Below are 17,647 nucleotides of genomic sequence, written 5' to 3'. Positions count from 1 at the left end.
AAACCTCAATAGTGCAATTAGAGCAGCAGCACAGTCAGAACCAGGGATTACACACACGGAATAATACACCAACCAGCCTTAACATTACAACCACTGTTGTCCATCTGTTGCTCTGCATACGTTGTTCACCCCCATTCCCCCCTGTTCTTCAGCGCTCAGGACCCCCACAGAGCAGGTGTGATGTGGTGGTGGATCATTCTCAGCGCTGCAGTGACACTGACGTGGTGGTGGTGTGTTAGTGTGTGTTGTGCTGGTGTAGAGTGGATCAGACACAGCAGTGCTGCTAGAGTTTTTAAACCCCTCAGTGTCTGGACTGAGAACAGTCCACCGACCAAAAACATCCAGCCGACAGCGTCCTGTGTCACTGATGAAGGACTAGAGGACGAGCGACACACACTGTGCAGCGACAGATGAGCTACTGTCTCTGACTCTACATCTAAAAGGTGGACCAACAAGGGAGGAGTGTCTCACAGAGTGGACAAGGGTTTAAAAACTCCAGCAGCACTGCTGTGTCTGATCCACTCTACACCAGCGCAAAACACACTAACACACCACCACCACGTCAGTGTCACTGCAGCGCTGAGAATGATCCACCACCACATCACACCTGCTCTGTGGGGGACTTACGGACAATGTAACACACTCTCAGTCATTCACAAATAAAAAAATAAATAAGACACGGTACGCCTCGACGTGTACATCTCAGGGTATTTTTATGGGTTAACAGCTTTATCATCACTTTCACAACTTTAGTGCAGTTTCATATGCTGCCACCCAGTGACCAACACATGACGGTGCAGCACAATCATGAGAGCAACTGACAGACTCAGTGAAGAGAGTGGAAAAGCTCAGGAATGTTACAGTGCAGTGACACAGAGACTAGGGGTGTATTAATACCAGCAAAGTGCTTTTCTGTGAAACCTTTTAATGTGGAGCACTAAGTTCAACAGATTTCGATGAGAAATGAAACCACAGCATGTAAAGAATCTTCAGAAAAACTGACTATTACACTGTAGTCAGCCATTCTCTGAAACACTGGACAGAGAGGAGTAAGTACTTGGTTTATTGGTGTGTATTAAAACAAAACTATTTGATGTTGTTATATCAAGAACAGAACAGGTCCCCAAGGCACTGATAGAAACGTCTCAGTTTGGGTTCTGTGTAATAACTCAAGATAGAGACTCGTCAACTGCTGTTCTACTATGACAGTGGACACGGGGCAACAATCCAGCGCCCTGTGTGGTAACACACACAATACCACTCACTCCTGCGCTGTATCACATACAACACATTTCCCAATTGGTGTATGACTAGATTAGTGCAACTGTGAAAAATGTTAGTGGAAGACGGGTCTGATCACAAGGTCTAATCACATTCAATCAGTCTGTCCATGGGGTAGGTGATGTCACTGCGTACAGTAGCCGCCATATTGGGTACTTACTCATTACTCACATCCATCTGTTTACACTAGTGCTGCAATCTGAACCCAGACAATCGGACCCCAATATGGCGACCAATGGCCAAAATACAACCCATGGAGCAAGTGTCTGATTACAGTGAGAGATTTGTACATTTAGAGATGTCTACAGATTATATAACAAAAAACACATTCAGTTTTTCAGAAAAAAATGTATATATATAAGTCGTATATATTTGAACATGTACCAATATATTGGACTTTACTGTACAGGAGTTCTTCGTGTTCAGGAATCAGTTTGGAGCTGAGGTTCAGGACAGTTTCCTCAAAGCACTGACCGCTAAATGTATTTCAAAGGGCATGATCCCATACTGGCGCTCCACACTGCTGCTCTTGGTTAATGCCACATTTTGGGAACCGGTAAAACCCACTTGTTAAAAAAGGCCATAGGAACGATGACCACAGCCTGCTTCATCCGTTCACATTCAAACACTTGATTTCTGTATATGCCCTTTACTTATTTTGGAGCAGGCCACGCTGCCCTCACTCTCACGTCCCTCTTGCTTTCTCTAGTGAACTGGACAGGAAGAGTCACCGATCATTTTGACTCAGTTGAAAGAATCTTTTCTATTATTAAGTGCACACAGTGTCCACAAATCGCTTTATTGATTCTCATTAATTAAAAAAAAAGGTTTCCCCTGACGTCCACTGGTTAACGGTGTGTTGTTTTACGAACTCTGTTTGTCACTTAGAATTAAACATTATTACTTATTATCAAAGCTTATATATGCAAATGACTTCAGCTCTGATTGGCAGCCTGGTACCACACATCCTTCTAAAATCAGTCTTGGTCTAAATCCTATAACAAAATATTATATTCATTAAAATCTAAGGCTAGCCTTATATAAACTCACAGGGATTGGATGACACTTAAGTGCTATAAGCTAAACAGGTTTATGTAAATTAGCTCATGGTTGTGAAATCACAAACACGGTGAATCCCAAATGAACTGTGTTTGCAGTTTAGCTTCCTAATAAGGAGTAGAGAGAAGAGTACGTTCTGAAACTTTAATGATGGACGTGTACTAGATAAAAATGACTTAATTTAGTAATCGTCAGGATATAGACCCTTTAAGGGACAGCCTGCTTTGATCGAAACCTCCATTTCCTCTGAACCACATCCCCACAGTGACCCCCTTCGGATCCCACATTCCCCTCTCTGATTGGAGAAGAGGGATCATGTGACCCTGGGTCAGACCTCGGCTATAGAGTCAATGGGCTCCACCTGAGGCTCGGTGGGCGGAGTCTGGGCCTCTTCAATAACAGCTATTGCTGGCTCTAGTTCTGACTCCGGCTCCTCCGTCACCACCACCGTCACCTGCTGAAATGACACAGACACGTAATTTTAACATACATTTACAGCAGGAGTGATTTTACATAGTGATGCACACTCACACTGTGTGGATTGTGTGTGTGTGTGTGTGTGTGTGTGTGTACCTGGGCCGGAGTGATCTCAGGTTGTGCTGGAACTGCTGGAGGTTCTGCTCGCTGACCCACAAATGGAAGCTGAGGAAAATAAAAATGATTGTTATGATAAAAGTTACATTTACATTTAAATAAAGTAAAAAACAATTTACCACAACAGCAAAATTAGACAGAAACCATGAGACAAATTTCCATAGTCATTCAACAACATGAGTTAGGAAAAGAACAGTTTAAGGGGCTTAGGGGGACTGGCAGTCGCTGTGGGGCGTCAATCAGAGCGCAGGAGTCTAGAGACACGATGTAGAGTTAAACACATCGTGATTTTACTAAGTTGTCTTCAGTACAGCGCAGCCATACAAGAGACTTCAGGGAATTCACTGCACTACAGTTGTTCAATAAGTGAGGCCCCTGAGAGCAAGGAGACGGCGGACCACTGTTGACCCACTGAGGGCAAAGCTGGAGGTCCACACAGGATATTAGTAAATAATTATAATCAGCACAGTATCAACATTTTTATCATTTAATCATTTTATATCAGTCTTATACTCATTATTAAATATCTCTCAGAGTTGTTGGTAATATTTGTATTAGTTTGTTTTTCAAAATAAAAGTCTCTGTGAATGTAAAATCTGTTTGAGGAGATTATAAATGAGTTATATCCGGTACAGGACAGTAATCTCAGTGCTCCGATGGTGGACCAGCAGTGGTCTACAGTCAGTGGTGTGACAGTGGACCGATACACGCTCGCTGTCTGGGGAGGTCAGAGCTTGAGAGCTTAGATGTTGTGTTGAGGTGATTACATTTATATGGGTATGTGTGGCTGAGCAAACACAAAGGAAAACTCATACAGAATGTGCATGAGTAAATGATTTAATAACACATTCGCTGAAATAGACAACATTTAACCACTGTCAGTAATAATTCACAATTTAATTACTCCTGGATATTTAGGGAATTAGCTACAAAGGCTAACAATGCAACAGCTAGGCTAGCTAACAATACACCGAGTTCCTGTACTTAATTCAGCTTAACACCTAATACAGCAAAACATTCTCCAACATCAATGAAGTCAGCAGAAGCAGGAGATAACATTGCTAAGAAGCATCAACTCCTGGACGCACACAACTAGGAAGGGGAAAGCAGAATTGTTTGGGTTTGTTCATTTGCTTCCTGTGTTGCCATCTCTATGCTCCCAAATAATTAGTCACAATAAACACTCTGAGAAGTTGAACGATGCCCCCTAGTGGTCTTTGCAACAATGGGGAAGATTAGAGAAACCCCAAATGAAGTCATGATAATAAAAGCAGTCGTTGATTTTATAATTAGCCCAGGGCAGCAACGTTAGCGTAGTCATTTTAAGTGTTTGGATAACGTGGTCACCAAGCCTGTGAACCTACGTGTAAATGCCACCTCCAGGCCAACACACTATTAAACTTCTGTTATTAACATAATTCTGGATGCTATTTTTGTTATTCATTCCTTCAGGAGACTCACTTATTCATAATAAGAACTGCATTCTTGAAAATACGAACAGTTTTTCCAGCTAAACAAATAAAACCATATATGTGAAATACGCTTTTATAAACCATACAGAACAATAGACAGTGTTGACGTGTAAACACCACTGACCTGCTGGCCTCTTGTGGTCAACACCTTGAGTCCAAAGAGAATGGTCACGATGCAGAGCACCAGCTCCACCACCAGGAACAGTATCAGAGTGGCCAGCAAGCCGTCAAGTAAGAGCTAACACACAGAAACAGCCCCAACGTGGACAGGAAAGAGTTAAAAACAGTCACAAAAAGCTCAGTAACTACACAAACATGACACTGATATTCACAAAATATTATTCATATACAGCGCTGGCTTTAAGTCTATGGTAAAGACCAATCACATTCAGAACAGCATTCACATCAGGTCTGTGATAGTTCCAGCACTGTTTGACAGAGGCTTCGCTAAATAAACACAAAGCGCCAACATCCGAGACCACCCTTCATTCTTCAACGTCCAGATAAAACAGACTTTAAGCAAGAAAATGACTAATGCTTGGTCTAATTCTTTAGCCCACTTCTACCCTATTTTACAGTGTTCTGGACCCTCGCAGAGCAGGTATCATCATTTGCCTAGAGTTTTTAAACCCTGTGTCCACTCTCTGTCCACTCTGTGAGACACTCCTCCCTCGTTGGTCCACCTTGTAGATGTAGAGTCAGAGACAGTAGCTCATCTGTCGCTGCACAGTGTGTGTCGCTCGTCCTCTAGTCCTTCATCAGTGACACAGGACGCTGTCGGCTGGATGTTTTTGGTCGGTGGACTGTTCTCAGTCCAGACACTGAGGGGTTTAAAAACTCCAGCAGCACTGCTGTGTCTGACCACTCTACACCAGCACAACACACACTAACACACCACCACCACGTCAGTGTCACTGCAGCGCTGAGAACGATCCACCACCACATCACACCTGCTCTGTGGGGGTCCTGAGCGCTGAAGGACAAGGTAAAAGTGGGCTAAAGAAGTGCATGGGGTTTATCTTATAATTCAATACTAACAGACTGATAAAACTGTGAAATTTCTTCTTAAATGTATATCTAGTGCTTTTATTTCTGACAAAGAAAACTGAATCAGTTGAACGTAGTGGCATTTTTGCGTGGGATTGTCATTAATGAAAGGATGGTGTCAGATTTGTGTATATAACTACAGTGTGGTTTTAAAAACACTGGCCCAAAGTGCAAAACCAGAAACACAACAGCATCACAAAATATACCTCAAACACAAACAGCTGCACCGACTGGACTTATTTAATCTAGTGATACCCATAGCAAACAACATTGAGGAAATACACTTTGAGTCAAATTGTTAATAGGTGCCCAATAAGAAGCCAGTAGGCTGAGAATTAGCAGCACTATAAACTGTGCTTCCATTGGCTAAAACTAAAAATGATCGTAGTACAGTAAGAAAAGTGTCTGAATTTGTGAAATCGTGAAAAAGCCCACATTCACTAAACTCAGTACTGTCCTCATGGAGGGAGGGAAGCAGCGTTCATGCAGAGCCTAAAACACAAGAGCAGGTGTTACTTACTTTCGAGGTCCTTTCGACCGTTTTAGAGCATCTCTGGTAACAAAAATCTCGCTTCGGGAGAGCAGACACAGGAGACAAAGCAGAGTTAAATTTTGCAAAAAACAAGAAGACATTTGCAAAATTTAACTCCAGACTAAAGCCCTGTCTGAGAACACTCACAGCTCTGTAAAAACTGTTACAGTTTTTTAGAATTGCTTTCTCAAACTATTAGATTCTCTCCATCTTAAAAGAAACCTGTACCAAGTGCAAACTGTCAGAATTGTATGAGAGATTATTACAAAATATTACAGTGGAACATCAGGAGGGGATGGTTAATAATGCAGGTAAACACAGTTTATTCCCCCAATAGAAACGCAAATAAATTAACATTTTATTTTGGGTGAAAAACAATATTCTTCCTGTGTTGGCACTCCATCCCTTTCCTTAACAGCTGTCATCTCTTGTCCTTCAGCAAAGGCAACATACTAATTCGGTACTAACATTACCCTTCACAATAAGACCATTATCCCTCCTCCACCAAACTTTACTGCTGACGCCTGGCATTGCTTGGGCTTCTTCGGTTGCTTTAATTAAATCTGTCCTGGTGCTACTCAGCATCGCCCCTGCCATGAATTACACCACACTGTGCAAAGTGACAAAACACGAGGGAGAGACATGGTACAGTACAAAACATTTTTTTCTCCATTCAGTTGCTTTGGCTGATTATAGAGTTGTCAATCTGCTAATGTCAGCACAGTTCATAATCTACAGGGTGGGCCATTTATATGGATACACCTTAATAAAATGGGAATGGTTGGTGAAATTAACTTCCTGTTTGTGGTACATTAGTATATGGGAGGGGGGAACTTTTCAAGATGGGAGGTGACCATGGCGGCCATTTTGAAGTCAGCCATTTTGGATCCAACTTTTTTTTTTTTTTTTTTTTTCAATGGGAAGAGGGTCATGTGACACATCAAACTTATTGGGAATTTCACAAGAAAAACAATGGTGTGCAATGGTTTTAACGTAACTTTATTCTTTCATGAGTTATTTACAAGTTTCTGACCACTTATAAAATGTGTTCAAAGTGCTGCCCATTGTGTTGGATTGTCAATGCAGCCCTCTTCTCCCACTCTTCACACACTGATAGCAACACCACAGGAGAAATGCTAGCACAGGTTTCTAGTATCCGTAGTATTCATATCACCAACCATTCCCATTTTATTAAGGTGTATCCATATAAATGGCCCACACTGTATATTCGTTTTTGATCTATACAAAAAGCAGGGAGCTGGATAACATAAAAAAATACACCTTAAAGACAACAGTGAGGCCCAAAGTCACGGTTAGAACTATGTCACACTTACAAAGACTGACAGAGACAAAAAAAAATGCCTAACTCCTCTCCTGAAGGGAGCCTCACAACAAATAAACTATTCCCAAAAAAGTTGCAATGCTGTTTAAAACGAAAAGTAAAAATCAAATGCAGTGATGTGCAAATCCTTTAAACTGTTATTAATTGAAAATAGTACAGAGACAACATTTTATTTGTTGAAAATAGTATTGTTTTTAAAAATATATAAATTTGATTACAAATAACTTGGGACAGAGGCCAAATTAGTAACCCACGCAGAACGTGGAACTAGGCCTTCCCTGAAAAAAAAAAGTCTGGATGGCAGCATGTTTCTCCAAAAGCTGTGTGTATCATTCAGCATTAACGGTGCCTTCACAGATGTGTGCGTCACCCTTGCCATGTGCACTAATGCCCCATCATACCATCACAGATGCTGGCTTTTGAGCAGTGAGCTTATAACAAGCCAGAGTTCCCCTCCTCTTTAGCCCAGAGGATGTGGCATCCTTGATTTCCAAATAGATTTTACATTTTTGATTTGTCAGAGCACAGGGCCCTTTTACACTTCACCTCTTTCCATTTTATATGAGCTCAGGCCCAGAGGAGGTGGCGGTGTTTCTGGATCCTGTTTATATCTGGTTTTTTCTTTGCGTTTGTGAGTTTTAACTTGCGTTTTTGGATGATATTATGTGCTGTAGATAAATTGTAGAAAACGGTCTTTGTATTTTATTCAATAAAATATAGGGTTTAAATGATAATCACATCTTTGCATTCAGTCCCAACCTTTCTGAAAAAGGGGTTTGTAAAATAAACACTTTCAATATAAACCCTGGCTTCAGAAATACACTCAATGCATACGTTGTGCAGATGTTGGGTTTTGCACTTTGGTACAGTGCTTTGAAAACACATTGCTGCAATTGTTGAAAAAAACTGTAACAGGGCATAGGACAAACCATGGATACATTTGTTATATACTATATACATCCGTTTGAAATCTCTGTTATATACACTGTAAATCAGTTTAAAATCACTTTAACTGTAACTGCATTTACAGCATGCACAGCAGTCTTGACTCCCACAGCGAGGTCTAAAGTGTGATACGACTCCAACCGCAAAGATAAAAATGACAGTGTTCAGTTAAAGAACATTAGTTTATTTAATCTGTGTCTGCTGCATATCATCCGGCTGATTACCACGGCAGGAAAACACACTACATTATCTACAAAGTACGTATACACTATATAAAATATATACATTAATTACAATTAAAAGGGACACGCATGTTAACATTAATGTGCAGATCGGGAGCCCACCAACCCACACACAGTGAAACAACTCCCTCAGTCAGTTTTCTGCCAGAAAACGAGTCGTTCTGATTCTGCTCCACTTCTGACGTCAAGTGCAGGGATTATACAGTGGCCCCGCCCCCTCGTCTGAGTCTGTCCAATCACAGCGCTGGACCCGTGTCTATGTGAGTGACACGTATTTAATCCCACGTACAACACCGGACCAACACTAAAACTAAGCCGTTTTGGGTTTCTTTTCATTTACACTGAGATTTATAACTTCATTTTTAGACACGTTTGAACGACTCATAAAAAAACAAATATATGGCATTAATATTTACTTAATTAACATAATTCAGCACACGCCCCTTAGCTTCTGATTGTGTGTCCAATCCCAGTGTCTCTCTGCTCTGAACTAAGCGCTGGGAAATTACTCTTTGTGGTAATCAGCCGTAAGATAAAGACACAGCGGTTAGAGCTCAGGGTTAAAACGTTATAATTTAACATTATTTACAACACTGTATTATTCCTCTGAGCCTTGAGGTGTTGTCAAGAGCTATCATCAGGAAATCAAGACAGTACAGACAGTATAAAATTGTTATGCAAATGAGAGACAACAAGAACATAGTGGCATGCAGAAATTTGAGGACAGTGAAAGCCCATGACACATTCTCTACAGAGGACACACGTCTGTGCACGTAACACACAGCCACTGTTAAACGCATTGCGGAATGATAGTTCCACTTCAACAGCACTTAGGGACAATAGAGAGTCGCCTCAACCTCCACCAGCATGCAGCCCCCACCTGAGCACTGTGACAGCAGCCGATCCGCACAAGTCCCCTCACCACTCCCCGGTTATTAGTAGAGAGGAGACGAGAGCAGAGGGGGTGACCGAGCTGGTTTATTGAATATGAGCTGGTTATATGAGGCCTGTGCATAGAATAAATAGATCTGAACAATGCATTGCCCCATACTTATATGATTCTGGGTGAAATTCCCCCGGTCGCCATGTGAAAGGTGTAAATGCCTTTGAGGGAAAGAAAAAGGCAGGTATATTGTCTGTGGTCCGTAAACATTATACTCGTACTGCGAGTTCAGACACAAGATACTTTATGTGTGTGTTCACAGATGTGTTAAAAAGTCTCACTGCTGTTGTGTATTGTTTTTAGCCATGTTCTCACAGCAATTGACATCAAGTGCATAGACTTTGGAATTGCCCCGCCCCCTCGTCCGAGTCTGTCCAATCACGGCGCTGGACCTGTGTTTATGTGAGAGCGCAAAGACGAGGTTAAACGCAACAAAACAGACACAACGAGAAATAAGAGCACTGAGTAACAACGGAGAAAACGAGAACGGAGGAGAAAGAGAACAGAGTGAAAACAGCTAAAAACCAGAGCTTCTGCTCCTCGCTCCTCACTGCTGTGCGCTCGGGGTCGGGGTGAACAGAGAGCGGCTCATTATCATTTAAAGGAACAGGTGCTGAAAGTGGACGTTCAGAACAGGGGCTGTTTACACAGGGGGAGAACACTGCTGTGGGGTTTGGACCAAAGCAGGTCACAGGACTGAAAATGTGTCACTTATTTCACTCAGAAATTCAACAAAATGTGTGGTTTGAACAGGGGTGTTCTTTTAGCTTCTGCACACGACTGTGCATAATTAATGAGGCTGGATACATGCAGATGTTTTATGAGAAGGTCATTGGGCTAATACTGCAGTGTAGATGTGAGCGGACCGTAAACAGCAGCTCATTTCATTCCAGAACTCCTGCTATCTGTCTTTTATTAATGGTTGTTCATGCAGACTGAAATTCCTCCTTATAATTTCATGCATCTGTGTGAGTGTGTGTGTGTGTGTGTGTGTGTGGTTACCACAGTGAATATCTCCAGTCTTCTGCAGTGTTCACAATGATAGGTGTCCTGTCTGTAGGGCAGGTGTCTGGACAGTAGACCCAGGACCGCCGTGGCGAAGGCAGCACTGACCAGGTGAACAACCAGAGTCGTTTTTACCTTTACACACACACACACACACACACACACAAAAGTATGGTGTTGGATGAACTGTGACTAAACAAAAAAGATACCACACTGAATGTCTGATCATCACACTTATAAGGTCATAAAATAACAAGAATTAAAGCAAAAATGATTATTTGACTTTTCTGGCTAAAAACCACCTGCACCCTCAGTGCCTGCCAGCCGTCATGTTGTAACTGACTCTTTATTTAACTGCTCCAATACAAATAGAGTTTTAAGAGAAAATTGTGTCTTTGAACAGAGTGGATGGGATTTTAAAGCTGCTTTTAATCAATAAACTAATAAAATAATCAACTGTGTAAATAATTTTTCATTGTATTTATTTTATTCATTATAAAACCAGACAAGGAAACAATGCCTAAAAACTCTACTAACAACTGCAAAATTCATTCAGTCATTGTCTGTAACCTTTATCCAGTTCAGGGCGGTGGTGGGTCAGGAGCCTACCCGGAGTCATTGCGCACAAGGCAGGAACACACCCTGGAGGGGCGCCAGTCCTTCACAGAGTGACACACACACTCACACCTACGGACACTTTTAAGTCACCTGGAGGAAACCCACGCAGACACAGGGAGAACACACCACATTCCTCACAGACAGTCACCAGGAGGAAACCCACGCAGACACAGGGAGAACACACCACACTCCTCACAGACAGTCACCCGGAGGAAACCCACGAGGATACAGGGAGAACACACCACACTCCTCACAGACAGTCACCCGGAGGAAACCCACGCAGACACAGGCAGAACACACCACACTCCTCACAGACAGTCACCCGGAGGAAACCCACGCAGACACTGGGACATCACACCACATTCCTCACAGACAGTCACCCGGAGGAAACCCACGCAGACACAGGGAGAACACAACACAATCCTCACAGACAGTCACCCGGAGGAAACCTACACAGACACTGGGACAACACACCACATTCCTCACAGACAGTCACCCGGAGGAAACTCACGCAGACACAGGGAGAACACACCACACTCCTCACAAACAGTCACCCGGAGGAAACCCACACAGACACAGGGAGAACACACCACACTCCTCACAGACAGTCACCTGGAGGAATCCCACACAGACACTGGGACAACACACCACATTCCTCACAGACAGTCACCTGGAGGAAACCCACGCAGACACAGGGAGAACACACCACACTCCTCACAGACAGTCACCTGGAGGAAACCCACACAGACACTGGGACAACACACCACATTCCTCACAGACAGTCACCCGGAGGAAACTCACGCAGACACAGGGAGAACACACCACACTCCTCACAAACAGTCACCCGGAGGAAACCCACACAGACACAGGGAGAACACACCACACTCCTCACAGACAGTCACCTGGAGGAAACCCACACAGACACTGGGACAACACACCACACTCCTCACAAACAGTCACCCGGAGGAAACCCACACAGACACAGGGAGAACACACCACACTCCTCACAGACAGCCACCCGGAGGAAACCCACACAGACACAGGGAGAACACACCACACTCATCACAGACAGTCACCTGGAGGAAACCCACGCAGACACTGGGACAACACACCACATTCCTCACAGACAGTCACCTGGAGGAAACCCACGCAGACACAGGGAGAACACACCACACTCATCACAGACAGTCACCTGGAGGAAACCCACACAGACACTGGGACAACACACCACATTCCTCACAGACAGTCACCTGGAGGAAACCCACGCAGACACAGGGAGAACACAACACAATCCTCACAGACAGCCACCCGGAGGAAACCCACACAGACACAGGGAGAACACACCACACTCATCACAGACAGTCACCTGGAGGAAACCCACACAGACACTGGGACAACACACCACATTCCTCACAGACAGTCACCTGGAGGAAACCCACGCAGACACAGGGAGAACACACCACACTCATCACAGACAGTCACCTGGAGGAAACCCACACAGACACTGGGACAACACACCACATTCCTCACAGACAGACACCTGGAGGAAACCCACGCAGACACAGGGAGAACACAACACAATCCTCACAGACAGCCACCCGGAGGAAACCCACGCAGACACTGGGAGAACACACCACACTCCTCACAGACAGTCACCCGGAGGAAACCCACGCAGACACAGGGAGAACACACCACACTCCTCACAGACAGTCACCCGGAGGAAACCCACGCAGACACAGGGAGAACACACCACACTCCTCACAGACAGTCACCCGGAGGAAACCCACGCAGACACAGGGAGAACACACCACACTCCTCACAGACAGTCACCGGACAGCGGAATAAAATGAATGTTCTGAGTCCCACACATCACACTTCAGTGAACAGACGTCAGAGTCCAGAGCCATTTGTTTTAGGGTCAGAGTCAAGTCACAATGAAACTGAGGCATGAGTGACCATCTCTGCAGTCCAGCCCCACAGTTACAGCAGCTTTGGTTTATGCAACTCACCCAGAAGAGGGAGGGGAACCTGCCGGTGTGGATCAGGATGGAGCCTGACGCAAGCAGCTGGAGAAACACAGCAGAGAATCATCTCAGGGTGGAAGGGTTAGAGGCAAAATGATTCTGTTTCTGATCAAGATCTGTTTCTGATCAAGGTTTATTCCTCTAATGCACCATGTGGCTGGGTTTTCCAGGTAATCACATGTCTCTGCTGTTTCTCCACCATTTACAGTTTGACCATTTAATTACAAAAGCTTCTAATCAGATTTGCAGCAGGGGCTGTGGGACTCTAGTTCTCGATCCCCAGAGATGTAGAAAGTAGTCTGGTCTCAGAAAAACATATATGGTGGTAGGGGATATCTGATGAATGATTGATTAATTTTTGATTACTGTCTCACCTTCCAATTAATGTCTCACTCTTGTCTAATCAATGTCTGATTTCTGCCTAATTACTGTCTTATTTATATCTGATTAGTGTCTAAATAATATCTGATTATTGTCTGATTTCTGTCTAAATCATATCTGATTGTGTCTGATTATAATCTGACTAATGTCTGATTTCTGTGATCTAAATCTGAATAATGACTGATTAATTATTTTCTATTTGATATATGCCTCACATCCGATTTCTTTGATTAATGTCTGATTATTGCATGATCGCTGTCTGAATAATGTCTGATTACTGTTTGATTAATATCTGATTAAAGTCTGATTCCTAATTAATGTCTGATTAATGTCTAAATAATATCTGATTATTGTCTGATTTCTGTCTAAATCATATCTGAATGTGTCTGATTATAATCTGACTAATGTCTGATTTCTGTGATCAAAATCTGAATAATAAATTAAATTCTGATTCCTAATTATTGTCTGATTAATGTATTTTTATAATATCCCATTACTGTCTGATGACTGTCTGTCAGTTAAAGATGATAAACATCGGACCTGTGCTGCGATGATCACGACGATGACGAGGTCTGGGGTGAAGTGGATCTCGTTTGCGATCTGGAGGGTGGAGATGCTCAGACACAGACACAGAACCGCGATGATGATCTGAATCGACTGGGGAACACAGAGAAGAGAAAACACTTCACTGAAACACGCCACTGACCACGTCCAACACCAGAGGACGCCATAGTGGAGCATCACAATGATGTTAAACTGTAATATTGAGGTCAAATTACCACCTAGTGTTACTTTAACTTTGCTGTGACTCACCCCTAGGGCTTTAGGCTCCACCCCCTGGAAGGTCCTGACCTGATGTGACGTCAGATTTCCTGCAGGGGGCGTTGGAGCCTGGGTCTCGATCCCCATTTTACTGACCGATATTAAAGAGCCGGACTATGGAAACTGCAGAGATACAGGCAGAAGGGTCTCAGAAAAAGACATTGGGTGTAGCTGAAGGAGGGATGAGGTGAAAAGAAAGGATGAGTGAGGAGGGAAGGAGAAAGAGGAGAGGAGATGAAGGGATGGGCATGAAAGTGAAATGAAAGGGTTAAATCACTGAATCATAATGAACATCAGTGAGGTCGGGTGTTGGATCAAAACCACGCCATCTCCTCCCAAAGATACGATACGGGGTGGGGTTCCAACACTCTAGGGAACACGGTTCCACTGTTCCACACAGGGCTTTATACCCCTCTAGGTATTAGGCGTGATGACCTTAAACTTGGTAGTGTCCAAACCTACTGCCAGTGCTTTTCCAACATCAGTCCCGGACCTCACTAATGCTTTTTTGGGTGTCGTCACATCCTTAAGGTAGTGTTCCAGCAGTCTGTAGACCAGCCCCCCCCCTCCCCAACTGAGCAATGACGAAACACACACACCCCCCCTCTCTCACTCAGTGTGAGTGACCTCAATACCTCAGACACCACACCCCCACTCCACCACTGTGCAGACATCCACAGGCATGAGCTACTGACTCTGAAGTTAGTTTACATCCGTGTGCATATTAATCTGTCTTTTTCACGCAGATGCAGCAAGCACTCACCTCTCCTCACGCGCACTGCGCAGCTGCAGTTCTCCTCGGCTCAGGATGGAGAGAGAGTAAGAGAGACGTGATACACACACACACACACCTCCGGTGATGCTCTAACAGGGCACAGAAGGGGTTAAAGTCAGAGGTGGGTGTGGGAGGGGGGACTTTACCGCAGTGAGGAGGTGCCGAGTGCCCGGATGTATGTATGTGTGTGTGCATGTGTGTGTGTGTGTGTGCGAGAGAGAGAGAGAGAGAGAGAGAGAGAGAGAGAGAGAGAGAGACTGCAGTGCTCTGGCATATTCCATGACTCAGGCTTTTTCTGCAAGTGCTGATGAGTGCAGTATTTCTGTTATGGATAAGCACATATATATATTTCTACCAGTGCTGGATCCCCACGGATTCTCCACAGTGGAATGAAATATGAAATATCTGTAACCTGCTTTGGTCAAAAGCCTACAAGGATCAAACCCCACAGCAGTGTTCTCCCCTGTTCAGAACGCCCCCTTTCAGCACCTGTTCCTTTAAATGATAATGAGCCGCTCTCTGTTCACCCCGACCCCGAGCGCACAGCAGTGAGGAGCGAGGAGCAGAAGCTCTGGTTTTTAGCTGTTTTCGCTCAGTTCTCTTTCTTCTCCGTTCTCGTTTTCTCTGTTTTTACTCAGTGCTCGTATTTCTGCTCGCTCGTTGTGTCTGTTTTTCTGCACTGAACAAATGTTTTTTAAATAACAATATGTCTCCTTTAAACCAGAACTGCTGCCCCCTGGAGCTCTCTGAAGGACAGAAGGCTGTGATAGTATTAGCATGTAACAGAATGCTTTTGCTAGGTGCTCTGCTGAGGAACTCCTTTCATAAATAAACCAGTGTGCGCGAATGACACTGTAAAGTATAGGAACTATTTAATAAGGCGTGCGAATGAGACCACGTGCTGCTCTCCAGTCGGTTTGCAATAAATAGCGGTCTAATGTGTTTACGAAGCCCCAGTGTCTATAAACAAGTAAAGAAACAAAGGCTAGGCTTCTCTCTCTGCCAATGGTAGAGAAGCAGTGAGGAGACCTACAAAGACTGAAAATCATGCAAAGAGTTGGGGATCTTGCTTTATTTCTGCTCCGTAGATGTGTAAGATTGACTTATTTATGCTGTTTCGAGTTAATTAAGGTGGAAATGTCTCCAGATTCAGGAGAGCGCTAACTGCATGAAAGTAAACGCAGACAGAAAGTGCTACAAAACTAAACAACTCCAGTTATAAACAGGTTTCTGTGGAAATTCAAATAGTGAATTAAAACGTACAGACAAGTTACACTTGAGTTACATACATATTAGTGTTTTTTTTTTACTGTAATACACTGTTCCACCTTAAAAGACACAGAACTTTTGAATGTAAACATGCGAGAGAGAATCTCAGTTAGCCACAATCATAGACATAGCTTTTAAGGCATGCAAACAACTTATTAGTATGTGGGAACGAGATGCTTAATTATATTCAAATCCTAGGTCTTATTAAGTGTTTTCCACATATTCATAAGTTGTTCCCATGCATTATTAAATAGTCAGGAGAGCCCTCTGCCTAAGAGATATAGCCTTTAAACATAGCACTGCTATTGATATAATGTGTGGGAACAAGATAAAGTTAATTCATGGGCATGGCTTTTTAAGATGAGGGAACAAGTCACTGAAAGAGATCTGGTTCCTATGCATTAAGTCATTCCCACACATTAAATAATATAAATATACTGTTTCCATGCTTTAGTAAGTCATCCCCACACACTTTTAAGGTGTTCCCACGTGTTGTTATGTTGCTCACACAGTTTAATTTCTGTTATGAAGGGATGTTAGCAGCAGGGCTCCGCACCAATGAACCCAAGGATCGAGAGATTAACGTGTTTCTCAGACTCTGCCCATGCACGGTGGCTGACTGCAGGATGCTGCATGGCTGTGCGCTGCTGTCTAAGGGTGGTCCCTAATGCAGAGCCCACTTCAGCTCTGCGCTGCATCAGAAAGTATACCCCATCACACCCACCCCCGACTAAGGGGCAAAAACGACCCTAAGTGCACAGATATTTTAATAAACCATTTTCACTGTAAACTGACCCCTGGGGTTTGCCCGGTTGCGCCAGAAAACGATTGCGCATGCGCATCCCCAACACGCACTAACTGCAATTTAAAACCAGACTCTTATTTTTTTTCGTTTTTGATCAAAGAAAAATAATCCCTTACCTTCAGGATGTCTGTGAAAACCCAGAGCACAAGATGGAGGAGAGAGAGAGGGGGGAGTAGAGAGAGAGAGAGAGAGAGAGAGGGGGGAGTAGAGAAAGAGAGAGAGAAAGAGAGAGCGAGAGGGAGGGGGAGAGAGAGAGAGAGAGGAGTGAGAGAGAGGAGTGAGAGGGGGAGTGGGGAGAGAGAGAGAGAAAGAGGAGAGAGAGAGGGGGGAGTAGAGAGAGAGAGAGAGAGAGAGAGGGGGGAGTAGAGAAAGAGAGAGAGAAAGAGAGAGCGAGAGGGAGGGGGAGAGAGAGAGAGAGAGGAGTGAGAGGGGGAGTGGGGAGAGAGAGAGAGAAAGAGGAGAGAGAGAAGGATGAGGAGAAAGAGAAAAAG

At 43.8% G+C, this 17,647-nt stretch overlaps 1 protein-coding gene across 2 annotated transcripts; it reads right to left on the bottom strand.

The window, feature by feature from the left end:
• Window positions 1-707: 707 nt before the first annotated feature.
• Window positions 708-17,328, bottom strand: si:dkey-81h8.1 (uncharacterized protein LOC100034657 homolog). Of its 2 annotated transcripts, XM_066675215.1 has the most exons (10): window positions 17,273-17,328; window positions 15,071-15,171; window positions 14,299-14,430; window positions 14,026-14,142; window positions 13,090-13,146; window positions 10,460-10,597; window positions 5,974-6,024; window positions 4,531-4,644; window positions 2,914-2,982; window positions 708-2,797 (listed from the first exon to the last, which is right to left on the bottom strand). In XM_066675215.1, exons 3-10 carry the CDS (start codon window positions 14,392-14,394, stop codon window positions 2,669-2,671), a joined length of 771 nt encoding a protein of 256 aa, XP_066531312.1. In that variant the 5' UTR covers window positions 14,395-14,430; window positions 15,071-15,171; window positions 17,273-17,328; the 3' UTR covers window positions 708-2,668. The 2 variants fall into 2 exon arrangements, with proteins under 2 accessions (XP_066531312.1, XP_066531313.1); XM_066675216.1 differs by lacking the exon at window positions 5,974-6,024.
• Window positions 17,329-17,647: the final 319 nt, after the last annotated feature.

Source organism: Hoplias malabaricus, chromosome 6 (assembly GCF_029633855.1).
Source record: "Hoplias malabaricus isolate fHopMal1 chromosome 6, fHopMal1.hap1, whole genome shotgun sequence".
Taxonomy (NCBI): domain Eukaryota; kingdom Metazoa; phylum Chordata; class Actinopteri; order Characiformes; family Erythrinidae; genus Hoplias; species Hoplias malabaricus.
This window is presented reverse-complemented; position numbering and strand designations above follow the sequence as displayed.

What these genes read in the sequence shown, in the direction of transcription:
- si:dkey-81h8.1 (XM_066675215.1), bottom strand. Translation starts at nt 14,394, where the DNA reads ATGGGGATCGAGACCCAGGCTCCAACGCCCCCTGCAGGAAATCTGACG. An exon ending in TGGAGCCTAAAGCCCTAGGG is followed by an intron (nt 14,143 to 14,298) that starts GTGAGTCACAGC and finishes TGTGTTCCCCAG; the next exon opens with TCGATTCAGATCATCATCGC. An exon ending in GACTGGAGATATTCACTGTG is followed by an intron (nt 6,025 to 10,459) that starts GTAACCACACAC and finishes GCTCTCCCGAAG; the next exon opens with CGAGATTTTTGTTACCAGAG.